This window comes from Mauremys mutica, chromosome 3 (genome assembly GCF_020497125.1).
Source record: "Mauremys mutica isolate MM-2020 ecotype Southern chromosome 3, ASM2049712v1, whole genome shotgun sequence".
Classification (NCBI taxonomy): domain Eukaryota; kingdom Metazoa; phylum Chordata; order Testudines; family Geoemydidae; genus Mauremys; species Mauremys mutica.
Window position 1 is genome coordinate 207,322,068 of NC_059074.1, and position 15,842 is coordinate 207,337,909.

Consider the following 15,842-nt stretch of genomic DNA (forward strand, 5'->3'; position numbering starts at 1 on the left):
ACTGGATCCTGGAGAATGCGCTGCCTAACTAAGCTAGTACCCTTCCTAATTATTAGGGGTTTTCTGATATATAGTTTGATTGTTTCTGTTTGGAAGTTAGTATTCTCATATTGGTCACTGTACCGTTAAGACTCTTTTGGGTTTACCAAGGGGTACAGGGTGAATCACTACTGCCTCCTTACAGCGCGAGGGAGCCTTGTCTGTGCTCCCTGGGGGAAACTTGCCCAAAACTACAGGTTGCTGCCAGCTGGCAACACAAGCACCCCACTCCAGGCTCTGCAAGCCTCACTCTTTCACTCCGCAGGCTAGCAATTTGAATATCCCAGCCCTTATGTCATATAGAGAGACCAATGTACAGTTTAAATTCCCCCACTCCTTTTCTTTCATTATAAATCAACAAGACTCTTCTCCCTAGAATAACCACAATTTTTGTTTACATTACATTTCAAAAGTGAATTGGGATGGGAGGTTCTTGAGATTGTCCTCAGTGGAAAACATAAATATGAACATTATTCTTAAGATCCAATGGAACTAAGTAGGATGGGAGACTTGAGTCCAAGGGATTTTTCTTTCTCGGCCAAAGAGAGTTAGATTTCTGAGACAGCCAATTCTGTTTCTGATTCATTTAAAATACTGAATCCAGTAGCCAGTCACTGCAGAGGGATTTCAATAGCTAATCAGAATGGATATATTTCTCTTCATTGTATGGGTGCTAAATAACAATAGTGATTATGCCCCTCAGACAACCACAGACAGAGTGCAAGAAATCGCAGAACAAGGTGGGAGGGAAAACTGCGGATATGCAACAATAATTTACAAAATTCCTGCGTGCTGATTAGTTGAGACTGTTTTATTTGGATGTTTACTAAAATCCCGAAGACTTAATTCTCTTTTTTTTGTAAAACTACCAACATTATCTAAAAAGTTGAACACGTTTTTAATAAAATAAGGACAATGGAATTTGGTGTATGACTTAAGTGTTATTCAGTAAGCATTCTCCTTTATGGGTGAATGAAATGCTAAGAATCATTAGTCATTCCTTCCACTGGGAGACTGGGAAAAATGGTGATACCATATTAATGGAAGATGTACACGATCTTATGATTGACTGTCTTTGAGCAACTAAGGTACATTTGTATTGTCAACTGATCAGGAGTTACCTTATCAGCAGCCAGTAGTATTTAATATCGAAGTGTTATACTTCCAAATTTTATTACTGACCACTTAATTACAGTTTCAGGAATAGCAACTGCAATATCCAATTATGAATTATTGGTTCACTGTGCATATTCGAATACACTTGTTGAAAAACTATGAAAAGTAAATGGGAAAGTGAATTTCATGTACAGCTCAAGCCTACACAATAAATTTTGTTCCAAATTAAGAGTATAAAACTAGCAGAAGAGCAAAGCTACAATTATAGGTCATGCATGATGAGATACTGCATGACATACAATAAAAGCTGTTTTATCCGGTACTTCATGAACCGAAAAGCTCTGTAAACAGGCATTTCTGATCTTTATTGAAATTCCGGTCTATAGTGCTGTTGGTACGGGGCCGGCAGAGGGTTGGGGTGTGGGAGGTGGTGTAGAGCGTGTGCTCTGGGAGGGAGTTGGGTGTGGGAGGGGGCTTGGGGTGCTGGATCCGGGGGCTTCTCACCTCGGGCAGCTCCCCACAAACTGCTCCTAGGTGGAGGTGTGACAGGCGGCTCCACACGCTGCCCCCGCCCTCAGTGCTAGCAATGCAGTTCCCATTGGCTGGGAACCATGGCCAATTGGAGCTGCGGGGGCAGCGGCTGCAGTCAGAGGCAGCGCACAGTGCTGCCTGCTATGCCTCCGCTTAGGAGCAGCCGAGACGGGTCACTGCTTGCAGGGAGCTGCCCGCGGTGAGCGGCTCCCTGATCTGGCACCCCAAGTCCCCTCCCGCACCCAAACTCTCTCCCAGAGCCCTAATTTAGAATAAAAAGATTTTCCCCTGGAATGCATGATTCATTCTCCTGCATGACTTTTCTTTAATATTATCCATTACACTGAGATCTTGTACGTTGTTGTCCATACCCTTATATTGTGCAAAGTAGTGGGTTTTTTGCCCAAGTAGAACTCTAGTTATAAACTGTACCAGCAATTGAAGACCAGTTCACTGTTAACTGACCTCTTAGAATAGAGTGTAATTTGGGACATTTTGTGGATCATATTAAGATAATTTAATATTTTTTCCATATCCCATTGATGATGATTGTATATCTTGCAATATTATTTTGAAAACATAGGGCTCAGTCAGATTTATTTGTGTTTTATGTTCATGTGCTGCATATTAATTCGAATAAACTGATATTACTACCTTCTGTGTGTGAGATAATGGTATAAATATAGATAGAGTGCAGTATATATGTGTGTGTACGCATGTCTGTTTGTCTGTATTTGTTCATCAAATATGTAATTGAAAGTTTTATAAAACTTTCAAACTCAAAGCATTTGGATGGAGATGAGGATACAGTTTTTATGCAAATCTCAGTCTTTACAAACTCCCTTACTCCCCACTGATTGATTTTAGTATACATAAGGAATTACTTTACCCAGCAATGAAGTGCATTTGGATGAAATACAGTAATGTTTGAAAAGCAAACAGGAACACAATACAGCAGTTTAGAACAGGAAGTGAAGAACATAAATGCCCATTTGAAAACATAGTCTAGTAATACTAGCAGACAGCATGGTAGTAAACTGGATAAAAACAAAGGTTTTGTCCTTTTAAAATATATAAACATAAGTAACACTGACAGATGTCATCTTTCATAAAAAAAATAATTGCAGGCATATAACCATCAGTGACAGATAAAGAATCTTTTACATTTTGTAGAGGTTTGCTTATTTTCTCTTATTAAATTTTCTGTCACTCCTGCAGAATGTACACTGTCATGTACTATAGAATGTGTAAATTAAAGTAGACAGACACTTTAGCTCTGTCCAGCATAGGACCTTCACTTTCCATTTTTATAAGAATTTGTCTTACACTTTTGGAATTTATATTCAAAATGCTTTTCACTTAAGGTGGGAAATTTCTCTCACTCTAGATAGCTGTGTAGTGCCAAAAGGGAAGGTGTCACAATTCAGGGCAACTGCCACCTGTATTTCACTCTTGTGGTCCAGCAAGTGCACCCACTCTCAGGCTTCTGGCTCCCCAGCCATCATCTCTCTTGGATGGAGACGTGTGTTTCTCTCCATCCTGACCAGGGTATTTCCAGGCTGCACAGTTCCTTGCCTACGCTGTGAATCCCCCAGCAAACTCTGACTGCCCGAGCAAGCCTGCTTTGCTTTTGCATGCAATTCGAAGGCTATAAACAGTGTAATTGCCACAGTAATAAGTTACTACATGGCTCTTTCTAAGCAAGTGCATTTATTCTTAAGGTGAAAGCATCACAGAGAAAACATTAAAACAATAAAAGAAGCTACATGCATGCTGATAAGCTTACCAGAGATCAGCCCACCTCCAACAAGGGCTCTGGTTGGTGAACAGTCCTGCATATCCCAGCAAGGGTTTTTTCTGTGGTTCACAGTTGATGATAGCTGTGAGCTCAGAACAAGCACACCAAAGAAGTACTTCCTTATGTTAATTTTAACTCTGCCTCCCTGTTAATTTCATTGGATGACCCCTGCTTTCTGTGTTACATGAAGGGGTGAGTGACACTTTCTTCACACAATTCATGATTCTATAGACATCTGTCATATCCCCCCTTAGTCACTTCTTTTTCCTAAGATGAATAGTCCCAGTCTTTTTAATCTCTCTTCATATGAAAGCTGATAATTTTTGTTTCCCTTCTCTGTCCTTTTCCCTAGTCTAATATATCTTTGTTGAGATGGAGTGACTAGAACTGCACACGGTATTCAAGGTGTGGGCTTACCATGGATTTACATAGTGACATTATGATATTTTCTGTCTTATCTATCCCTTTCCTAATGATTCGTAACATTCTGCTAGCTTTTTTGACTGCTGCTGCACAATAAGCAGATGTTTTCAGAGAACTATCCATGATAACGCCAAGATCTTTCTTGAGTGATGATAGCTAATTTAGACCCTATTATTTTGTATGTATAGTTGAGATTGTTTGTTTTCCAATGTGTAATTAGTTTTGCATTTATCAGAATTGAATTTCATCTGCCATTTTGTTGCCCAGTCCCCTTGTTTTGTGAGATCCCTTTGTAACTCGTCAGTCAGCTTTGGACTTAACTATCTTGGGTAGCTTTGTATCATCTGCAAACTTTGCCACCTTACTGTTTACCCCTTTTTCCAGATCATATATGAGTATGTTGAATGGCAGTGGTCCTAGTTAACTCCTCGGAGGACTCTTCTATTTACCTCTCTTCACTGTGAAAACTGTTTATTCCTATCCTTTGTTTCCTTTTAAGCAGTTACTGTTCTATGAGAGTGCCTTCCCTCTGATCCCATGACTCCTTATTTTGCTTAAAAGCCTTTGGTGCCGGACCTTGTCAAAGGCTTTCTGAAAGTCCAAGTGCACTATATCGTACAAGTACTATATCCCTCCAGTGCAGGGACACCAAAATGAGAGCTGCACTTACAGTGGAGAAGCGAGTGGCAATCGCACTGTGGAAACGTACAATGCCAGATTGCTACCACTCAGTCGGAAATCAATGTGTAGTTAGGAAATCCACTGCATGGGCCCTTGTCATGTAAATCATCCACTACGGAGGACTGTGACTCTCGGCAATGTACAGGACATAGTGGGTGGATTCGAAGCAGTGGGGTTCCTAAACTGCAGTGGAGCAATAGACAGCACACACATCCCTATTTTGGCACCAAACCTACTTTCCACAGAGTGCATCGAGAGAAAAAGCTATCTTTCTATGGTGGTGCAATTATTGGTGATCACTGGGGATGCTTCACCCACATCAACGTGGGCTGGTCAGGGAAGGCGCATGACGCTCACATCTTGAACAACCCAGGACTTTTCAGAAAGCTGCAAGCAGGGACTTTCTTTCCAGACTGGCAGATTAGCTTTGGGAATGTTGAAATGACAATAGTGATAAGCTACCCATTGCTCCCTTGGCTTATGAAGCCATACACCGGCCATTTCAGCAGCTCCGAGGAATGGTTCAACTACCAGTTCAGCAGGTGCAGAATAACAGTTGAATGTGCTTTTGGTCGATTTGAAGGGGCATAGTTTACTCACAGGATTGGACCTCAGTGTGACCAGAATCAAAATGGTTATAGCTGGCTGCTGTGTGCATCTCTGCCTCTCTTGGTTGTACAACTATCTCTTCTAGAACGAGTAAATTAAGGAAAAGTCATGGTCCTGTGGGCAGGGGGCATCCCTGAAATGGAAAATTTATGTACACATTTAACTGAGATTTCTTCCCCTGAATTGGGCTCGCCTGTGCTCGACTGGTTGGACTGTGGTGGAATCAAAAACAGGTCTTGGCTCTCTGCACAGCTGGATCCCCCAGTCACCAGTCCCCCATCCTCCTCCTCCCTCTCGCTGTTCTCAGTAGAGGCCTGTGACTTGGACTCTTTGGAGGAATCTTCGGTATTGTGCAGGGTGCTGGTGGGGTCTCTGCTGAGTACGGCAGGCAGCTCATCTTAAAAGCAGCAGTCTATGGCTTAGTACCAATCGATTGTTGGCTTTCTGGTGTGCCTGGTACAGCTCCTTGGCTTTCATGCAGCACCGTTACTGGGCTCTGTAGTACCTCTTCTCCTGAATCCCTTGAGCAGCCTGCTCGTAGGTGTTCACGTTTCTACGGCTGGTCCATAGCAATGCTTGCACAGCCTCTTCTCCCTACAGGTCCAAGAGAATCAATGTCTCTTGTCGGAGCACATCTGGAGTGTGTGGCCAGCGTGCTCAGCTGGACAGTTGCACTCAACAGTGGAGAGCTGCTTGGTGTTCTCGCCAAACCGGGCAATCAGGAAAAGGAATTCCAAAATTTGCAGGGCTTCAAAAGGGAGGGAGGACTCCTGGTTTACGTGATCTCTTGGCAGTGGAATTCACAGTGGTAACCAAAGTGGTCAATGTGGCACATTTTGGGACAGCTGCTGGAGAATTGTTAGGGTTGACATAGGTAACAGTGTCTACATGTATGCTGTATTGACCTCCGTACATTGACCTTGGCTTATGGCCGCTTGGGGAGGGGGTATTACTATGTTGGCGTAACAGGACACTTACGGTGGGAGACAAATTTAAGTGTAGACACATGCGCAACTAGGTTAAGAACATAGGAATGGCCATACTGGGTCAGACCAAAGGTCCATCTAGCCCAGTATCCTGTCTTCCGACAGTGGCCAATGCCAGGTGTCCCAGAGGGAATGAACAGAACAGGTAGCCATCAGGTTGATGCAAGGCAGCTTATGTCAGCATAACTTTGTAGTATAGAACAGGCCTTGGAGTCTCTCCTGTCCTCTCAGTGACCCCAGGCTGCCTGGGAGAGGAAGCTGTCTGGTTTGAATGCAAAGGTGACAAAAGGGAGACTGGGAGAGAGAAAGGTATAGCTTGGGACTGTAGGATTGGGGAGAGAAACTATGACTGTCACTGGGAGAACAAGCAAAGTTGGATGAGGAACCAGATCGGGGGCATGAGGAGGGTGCGCAGATCTGGAAAGGAACTTGGGTGTTGGGGAGAATTAGAACTGGTTGGCTGAAGAGAATGGGACAAGGAATTGAGGGGTGGGGAGACTAAGACTGGATGAGAAGTCTGAGAAGATAGAAAGTAGTACTAGAAGTCTGGGGTCGGATGAGCTGGGAACTGGGACTGGCTGGGCTGGGAGACTGGGTGTGTCGAGAGAGAGACTGGAAGTTGCGAGGACACTGGGACTTGGACATTGAACCTGGAGAAGATTAGGACTGGCTGGGCTGGGAGACTGGGATGAGTAGCCTGAGGAGTGGAGTGAGCATTTCTTCATTGTCAGGCTGTCCTTCATAGCCTGAGCCTCTTATTCTCCCATATGGAGTGCCCCTTCACTGGGCGGTGGTTGCCTATCTAATCTCGCTGTACTAGTTTCATCACTGTGTTACCAGGATATCCTTTGGTGACGGACTAGATATTTCTGGAACGGGGTGCTCTTGAGAGAGTTCTGTTCTATACAAGCTGTTAAGTGGTGTCTAAAAATTTTAATGTCTTAAAACATCACTCATTTCCCAGTATAGGAGAACCCTAAGTGTTATGGGGAAGGAGTTTGTGTACATACTTCTCCAATCCCAACCTGGCTGAGGAGAGACAAACATCCCATAGCTTTAATAGCCCTCTCTTGGGACATGCTAGTATGGTGATTCTTTAAGGTGAACTCTGCCTATTCCCACTAATGAGATAAGCATGCCTTCTGGTATGTGAGCTCAGAATTTTTGAGAGTAATGTCTCCTGGGGTTCTTTGCCACCTCATGCTTAGTCTTAAGGTTACCAAGCACTTCGTAATTTGTAAGTCCTTGATTTTGCAACTTTAATGTTTGGTTAATGTAGTATTTTGTATTTCATACAAAAAAATCTACACGTAAAATAAATGAGCGTATAGTAGTTGTCTTTAAAATATTGTTTGCCTTTATAACTAAAACAAACAAAATATTTGCAGTATTCCCGATATAGTATTTATTTGAATAGTGCCAATTGTATACTACAGACATTACAAGATCTCTGCCCCAAAGAACTGACAATATAAATATATACAATTAAAATGAACACAGAGATTGGGCGGATTCAGTAAAAAGCAGTGTGACTAATTGAAGCTTAACACACCATTTGCTAGTTCCACAAGTTTGTTGTTTTCATAGTTTGGGGTTTTTTGAGTGATCAGTGGAAAGGCTCCTCTAGCTCAGTATTTCCCTGAGGAGGGGACTGTGATTGAATGGCTTTATGAAAGAAGTGTGTTTCATGGAGGAATTTGAGGAGATGTGAGGCATGGCAGAGTCGAGGCATGGAAGGGACCCAGGCTTAAGGGGCTATGAATGAGGGTCTAGAGCCAAGAGTGGCAGTAGGACAGAATTAGTTGTGTGGCTTGGGTACAGTGAAGAGAGTGAGGCAAGCATGTGACATGTTTTTAACTCTCTTGTCTTCATCTTAAAGCTCTTTCTCTTATATTTATAGGATCTGCAGCTAGAATATGGTCATGGTCCCCAGAGTGGCTGCTTCTTAGGTGCAAATAAGTGAGTAAAAGAAGGCATTTTTCCTCGGTTTTTAAAATTTAATTGAGACTTAAATTCATTGTTTAAATTTAAAACCGCAGGTAATGTAGTAGTACAATGTAATTTGATGTTTATGCAGTAAAACATGATAAACCTTTGGTTATTTACAGTAGTGCAGTTTTTAAACTATTGACTTCTACAATAATAATCACTCCAGCTGATATAGAGAGTTAGAACAGTTCTCAGCATATTGAGGTGTACTCTCAAGATATTGAGACTGTCACCCCAATCACCTCTAGAATGTCATTTTCAGTTTCAGACATCAGAGTCTGTTTAGTGACAAACTTTCCCTTACAGCAAGATATTGCCCTTCTGCCCAAGTCATCTGGCCAGTTATGGGGATGTACTTACACATGTTTGTTTAAAGAGAAAAAAAAAGACAAAAGAACTTAAAACATTTACACATCTATAGAGTACTCGTTATTTATTACAGTTTTGTCATTAAGTTCCTTAGAGGTTAACCTTTATGTTGTGAGTTTTGATGTAGTTATCCAGATACGCACACTGTATGAAATGAGATAATAGTCACTGATCTTCTCTCCAGCCTCGGATACTTTAAGTGGTTTAGGTGCGTTTATATTTAAAATGACACTGTCTGTACAAGTCTAACTCTTGTAACATGTAACTTTATAATAGATAAGTTGTACAAATATTTTGATGAAAGTATAGGCATTGCATTTCCTTCACTCTGTAGATCTTTTTTATTTTTCAGTAGGGAATAATATTGATATTTTCAGGAATCCTCCTTTCTGTAAAAATCCTGCTGCCCTTTTGTCGCATGCACGCATGCAGATGTTTGCATGATAGCCAGCATGTGATGGGCTTAGTTTCATAGATTGGCTTAGAAGTTGTAATTTTTTAGCATGTTGAAATCTGCATTTTGAGGGGAAAAACATAGTATTGTGAAAGATGTGAATTTTAAGATAATAAAATTGGTACTAGTGGTCTCCTGACAATGATAGTTTAGTCTTTTTGACACTTTTACTTTTCATGATAACATACTATTTAATCTTAAGTATCTTGGTTTCAATTTAAACAGGTGAATATTGAAATAAGCCAAAATAGCCCTAGTTTGTAGTACAAAGGTGATGGCCAGGTACAGTAATTAGGAGTACGCTAATAAGTGTAAACACTGTTTAATAGCATCATGTAACTATATTGAAACAATGAAATTATTCTTCAGCAGAAGAATCAGTGTACTTATTAGAATAGAGTAACTTATTTTGAATTGAGAACTTTTATTCATGTCTTATTTTCCAAGTGCTTTCTTCAGTTTGTGTTCAGTTATTTATTGTATTCTTATTAATTTTAAAGGAGTCTTCTAAAATCAGTTGAAGAAGAACTGCATCAGCGGTAACTTTTTTATTTTTCTCTTGTGTGTTTCAAAGTGTTTTTACATTGATTTCTTGCACCTGTTACAATCTACTAATGCTCATTTGAAGATATGGGAGAGGTCTCATTTGTCTGGGCTGAATCTGTGCTTTAAAGAATAATGAAAAATATAATAAAAATACAAAGCAACATAATATCATTCTGAATAGAAGGTGCCCTTGAGGGATTGCATACCAGAATTCTTTGATAACTAAAGTCATTTTAATGAATGGAACTCAGCCATGGTACCTTGTTCATTTCCTTAGGGGACATGTGGCACATTTAGATGATGATGATGATGCAGAGGATGATGCTAAACAGTAAGTCATTTTTATTTTGATGCATCTGCTCTCTGATTCATGGGTAGCTGAAAAATTAATTTAGTTTGAATTGTATTCTGAATGTGAGAACACCTTGATTTTTTTTCCCTCCCTTCTGATATATTTTTAAAGTAGCAAAATCACAGTAATCTCTGTTTGGATCACATCACTGGTGTTTTGCTTTATTCTGCTGATTGATTTGCATTAATATTGAAATAATATTTTAATGTTCAGCTCTTCGTACGGCTCTTTCACAGTATCTTTTAATTATTTTCTCTAATTTCTTATAATTAAATCAACATAAGAACAGCCATATTGGGTCAGACTAATGGTCCACCTAGCCCAGTATCCTCTCTTCTGACTGTGGCCAATGTCAGATGCTTCAGAGGGAATGAACAAAACATAGCAGTTATCGCATGATCCATCCCATCATCCATTCCCAGCTTCTGGAAGTCAGAGGCTTAGGATGCTTGGAGCATGGAGTTGCATCCCTGATGATCTTGGCTAATAGCAATTGATGGGCCTATCCTCCATGAAACTTATCTACAGTAAAAGCTCTTTTATCCAGCACGTCACCAACCGGCAAGCTCTATAAACCAGCATTTCTGATCTGCACTGAAAGTTTGGTTCATAGTGCGGTTGGTGCGAGGCCGGCAGGGGTCTGGGGCGTGGGAGGAGCTGCGGCATGCGCTCTGGGAAGGAGTTTGGGTCCAGGAGGGGGCTTGGGGCAGGGAGTTGGGGCCCGGGAGGGGCTCAGGATGCTGGATGGGGGGGAGCGCTCACCTCCGGCGGCTCCTCACAAGCAGCTCCCCTCCCTGCTGTTGTTGGCGGAGGCACGGCCAGGCAGCTCTGCAGGCACACTGCTTCCATCCCCGCTCCCCGAGCGCTGACTCTGCAGCTCTCGGCCCATTGGCCGGGAGCTGCAGGGGGCAGCGCCTGCAGACGGAGGCAGTGTGCCTGCTTGCATAGCTGCCTGGCTGTACCTCCGCCAGGAGCAGCAGGGACAGGGAGCTGCTGGATGTGAGCACCCCCCACATCCAGCACCGCAAGCTCCTGCCCATGCCCAAGCCCTGTCCTGGACCCAACCCCTCTCCTCCCGCCTCCCCCCCCCAAGCCCATACCCTGCAACCCCTCCTATGTCCCTGCTGCCCCACACCCCTCCTCTGCACTCCAAACCCCTCTCTCTGAGTTAACTGGCATTTTTAATTTACTAGCACTCCCCGTTCCTCTAGCATGCCGGTTAAAAAAGCTTTTACTATACTTCTTTTTTGAACCCAGTTATAGTTCTGGCCTTCTCAACATCCCCTGGCAACAAGTACTATAGGTTGACTGTGCGTTGTATGAAGCAGTACTTCCTTTTGTCTGATAATTTCATTGGGTGACCTCTGGTTCTTGTGTTAAGGAAGGGGTTAAATAATACTTTCTTATTCACTTCCTCCACGGCATTCATGATTTTATATAACTCTGTCATATCCCCTCTTAGTTGTCTCTTTATCCAAGCTGAATATTCTGTCTTTTTAACCTAGCCTCATGTGGAAGCTGTTCCATCCCCCAGTCATTTTTGTTGCCCTTCTGTGTACCTTTTCAATTTCTAATATATCTCTTTTGAGATGGAGCAACCAGAACTGCACACAGTATTCAAGGTGTGGGCGTACCATGGATTTATATAGTGGCATTATGATATTTTGTGTCTTAATATCCCTTTCCTAATGATTCCTGATATTCTGTTAGCTTTTTTGACTGCCACTACACATTGAGCAGATGTTTTCAGAGAACTGTCCACAATGACTCCAAGATCTCTTTTTGTGAGTGGTAACAGCTAATTCAGACCCCATGTATGTATAGTTGAGATGATGTTTTCTACTGTTAATTACTTTGTATTTATCTACATTTAATTTCATCTCACGTTTTGTCACCCAGTTTTGTGAAATCCCTTTGTAACTCTTCGCACTCTGCTTTGGACTTAACTATCTTGAGTAATTTTGTATAATCTGTAAATTTTGCCACCTCGCTAAAATTCTGATCTGGCAAAAGAGCTACACTGAGCTAATGAAATCATCTGTTGCAACAGAAACCCTGGTGTATTATTGTTTACCACTTTAAAAACATCATACTGGAAAGTTTTAATTCATATTAAATTTCAGTGGAACAAATAATATGACCATTCTAAATCTAAGTTTAACTATGGTAGAGGCAGAGGAGAACTGAAAAGGAATTGTATTAAAATATGAAACCTGTATGTATGAAAGACCACCTTCTTAAAACAAAAGCATTGTTTGCCTGAGATCGGAAAGAAGACTGTTTTTAAGACAACAGGATTCAATTTTACTTTCCTGCTAATGGATGATCTTCAAAGAGCTGTTGCTTTATATTAGACACCTGTGAACTGTTAGTCGAGTTTATTACCATTCTCGTACAGAAACTAAATATATTTTAATGAATCATCTTCTCATTTTAGCTGTTCCACTGCTATTATATGACCATTTTATCAAGGAAAGTTTTTTAAAAATGCATGCACCCCTGTATTCAATGAGAAGGGCAGCCATCAGCAAAGAGGGACACGTTTTTACAAATGATGTGCTTTACTGATGGACTAATATTGGGGCATGGGTGGTGACAGGAAGTAGGGTGCTTGATATATGACACAACACTAACCTTTGGATTGTTTTTCTATGAATTATTTGGGGGGAAGGTTCCAAAGGTGAGATGGAGACAAAAGTGCTGACACTGATACTTACATTTGAGGCAGACGATATCACATTAAACATGCAGTTATTTAATTGAGTTACCTTTTCAAAATGGTGGCACATATGCTATTTGAGATGAGTGACGCATGTAGAAAAGTTCTTAATCATTTTTTCCTCTAAGAAGAATTTTCTAGGTTTTTTTTTAAAATCATAACGTTTTAAAACAAAAAAATAAAAAAAACCCCCAACCCTGCATTATCTTCAACGATAAGATTGAACAGAACTTACTCTTGGATCCATGCCCCTCTACATGTGACCAAGGAACTTGGTTTGCTCAAAGCTGTGTGTTCAAATGGGATAGCTCAGGCCACTGATGCAGTGGAATGTAAGTGTCCCCATAGCTCTCCATTCCACCAGGTCCATTCTGATTGCACTTGATGAAGAAGCTATGTTAGGCAACAGCATTGCAGCTGTCCGTGCTGCAACCAGCTCAGCTTGATGCCTCTTTTAATGCTCAGTTCGTGTCTCTTAAGTTTTGTTTAACATTTTTTTCCTCCTTATCTCAGTCTGTCTGTAGTCAACACCACCTCAGGACTTTGAATCTCTTGGCTCCTGCTTTCCTGAAGCACTTTGCACTGGCTGCTTTGCTTGATACACTAGGGATCCTTACTCCTAGCTCCTGCTCAGTCAGAACTTTCACATCAATGTCTTCATGTAGCTTTTGTGTTTCTATGGTTTGTTTAATTATTTCTTTCAGGATACGTAAGAAAGAGCCCAGTAGTTTCGAGAGATATTTTGAGTTCAGTCTGACCATGTTCCCTATGGACAGACACATCTGGTGTGTTCTCTGCCTCCAAAAGGACCATGATTTGCTCACAGACTTCATCACAAACAGTCAGGTCCTAGAGAAAGAACCAGAAGGTCGGTATTGGCTTTCTCTGAAACTTTTTAAGTCTGGCAAGAAGCCTTGAAGGCTTCAACCTTTTGTGAGCCACAGTCCAGTCCCAACGGGTCAGTCTTCTACTTGTTCTTTTGGCAACTTGAAAAGCAACAGTAAAGGCTGACATCCAAGTTTGTCATGCACTCTGTGGCTTTTGGTGACTTGGATGAATCAAGGATGTCCCTCCAGAGAAAGATTTTGAAGGGCACTGGTTCACTAGATGTTCCATAGTTTGGATGTCTTCTCCACATTCATGGCTGTCGTCTGGTCGCTAAAGCTCTGCATCAGTCCTTCTGATATCAGCTTGATGGAATGAGTCCAAAGCTCCGCCTCAGTACAGGTGAGGCATTCAGCTGAACTTCTGGTGTCTTTCTCCAGAGCACATTGAGGGCTCAGCACTTCTGTTATTTCACACAAATTCCACAAGACCAAGTCATCATTGAAGAGTTCACTTGACATGCAACCACCTTTGCCTTTGATTCCTGGAAGCAATCAAAGTGTCATCCTACCCCAGCCACATTCAAGTTGATGTAATCCACAGTCCTGAAGATAGGAAAGATTCATAGGTCTTATATCTTGAGAGCCTGGAGACTCTGGTGAATAGTGTCTTCATATCACATTGGCTGTGTTGAAGTTTTTTGCATCAACTCAAGTACATCAAAGCTGTGTCCCAATGCTGATGCTGCCTGGACTCCTCAAGGATGTAGGAGCTCTGTATGCACTGATATCCAGGACCCATACCCTATGCCTTTAGTTCTGATACTTTGCATTAGCCATGCTGTTGATTCCACTGACAAAATCCAGGCCAGTAGCCTCTGTGCAACCAGTGTTGATACATAAAAGGTGTTGATTAGCTGTCTCCCAGCAATGACACAGCATCCTTTGATGTCTGCCTGAGATGCAGAGAAGGATGTAAAGGAAATTTTTCAAGATTTTAACTTCAATATATGATAGAGGATTTGAGTGAGGGTAAATGAGAGAGAAGGTAGTTACTTTCATTGTTAAAGATGAAACAAGGTTCCTAGTATAAACTGTATTCTGAACTCCTCTTCAAACTTCCCTTCTCCAAACCAAAATCAACCTGATCTTATACTGGGATAGAACTTCTCTGGAAAGTCTTAAGGAAACCAGGCAAGTGAAGATAAGAGTTTTCCAAAAAAATTCTCACTTCTTGGATATTTTCTTAACCCTTTTTAAATTCATAATTCAAAAGCAGTTAAAATTCTGTGCAAGAATTCAAGATTTCAGGGCTGCATTCTTAAAATTATTCACACTAAATATTTTATACTTCCAAAAGATAAGAAATATATTTTTAACAGAACAGGCTGTACAACAGTGTAGGAATGCAAGACCAAAAATACAGCGAATCCTTTACAACACAGTAATGGAAAAAAAATTGAAATAGCTTTTCATTTTATGTTGATATATTTTTTTCCAAGACCAGGCTGTTGAATATTTGCTTCGAGAACTCAGGTCCACACAGAATTCTGCAAGGAAAAGTTAAAAATGAAGATATTACTTTGATCACATTACCGAATAGTAGGTTAATAGTATGCTGTGAACAGATTTGCTGCTTTGCATATCGTTGAGACGAAGAATCCAGTGGTCAGGTCCATGAGCCGTCCAAGGAATGATGTTTGCTGCTTTCATCATAGTTATTTGCAAATGCACAGGTGGTACAGTAAAGATTGGAAAAAAGTTCAAAATACAAAACATAAACAGATCATAGAATGATAGAATCATAAAAATGTAGGGCTGGAAGGGACCTTGAAAAGTCATCACATCCAGCCTCTTGTGGTAAGGCAGGACCAAGTAAATCTAGACCATCCGTGACAAGTGTTTGTCTAACCTGTTCTTAAAAACCTCCAGTGATGGGGATTCTACAATCTCTCTTGGAAGCCTGTTCCAGAGCTTAACTGCCCTGAGAGTTAGAAAGTTTTTCTTACCATCTAACTTAAATCTCCCTTGCTGCCGATTAAACTCATTACTTCTTGTCCTACCTTTAGTGGACATGGAGAACAATTGATCACAGTCCTCTGTATCACAGCCCTTAACATCTTTGAAGACTGTTATCAGGTCCCCCATCAGTCTTCTTTTCTCAAAGCTAAACATGCCTAAGTTTTGGGTTGGTTTTGTTTTTAACCCCTCCTCAACCTCAAAAAGGTTTCCTAAACCTTTTAATATTTTTGTTGCTCTCCCTTGGACTCTCTAATTTGTCCACGCCTTTCCTAAAGTGTAGCCTCAAAAATTGGACACATTATTCCAGGTGAGGCCTCACTAGTGCCTAATAGAGCAGGATAATTGCCTCCCCTGCCTTAAATATGGCACGCCTGTTAATACGCC

At 41.3% G+C, this 15,842-nt stretch overlaps 1 protein-coding gene across 2 annotated transcripts in view; it reads left to right on the forward strand.

The window, feature by feature from the left end:
* Positions 1-15,842, forward strand: part of MAP4K3 (mitogen-activated protein kinase kinase kinase kinase 3) — a 134,699-nt gene that overhangs the window by 68,572 nt on the left and 50,285 nt on the right. For both annotated transcript variants that reach the window (XM_045009748.1, XM_045009749.1), the window contains 3 exons: positions 8,084-8,142; positions 9,496-9,534; positions 9,819-9,872. In XM_045009748.1, coding sequence (XP_044865683.1) covers positions 8,084-8,142; positions 9,496-9,534; positions 9,819-9,872 — 152 coding nt within the window. The remainder of the gene's footprint in view (positions 1-8,083; positions 8,143-9,495; positions 9,535-9,818; positions 9,873-15,842) is intronic.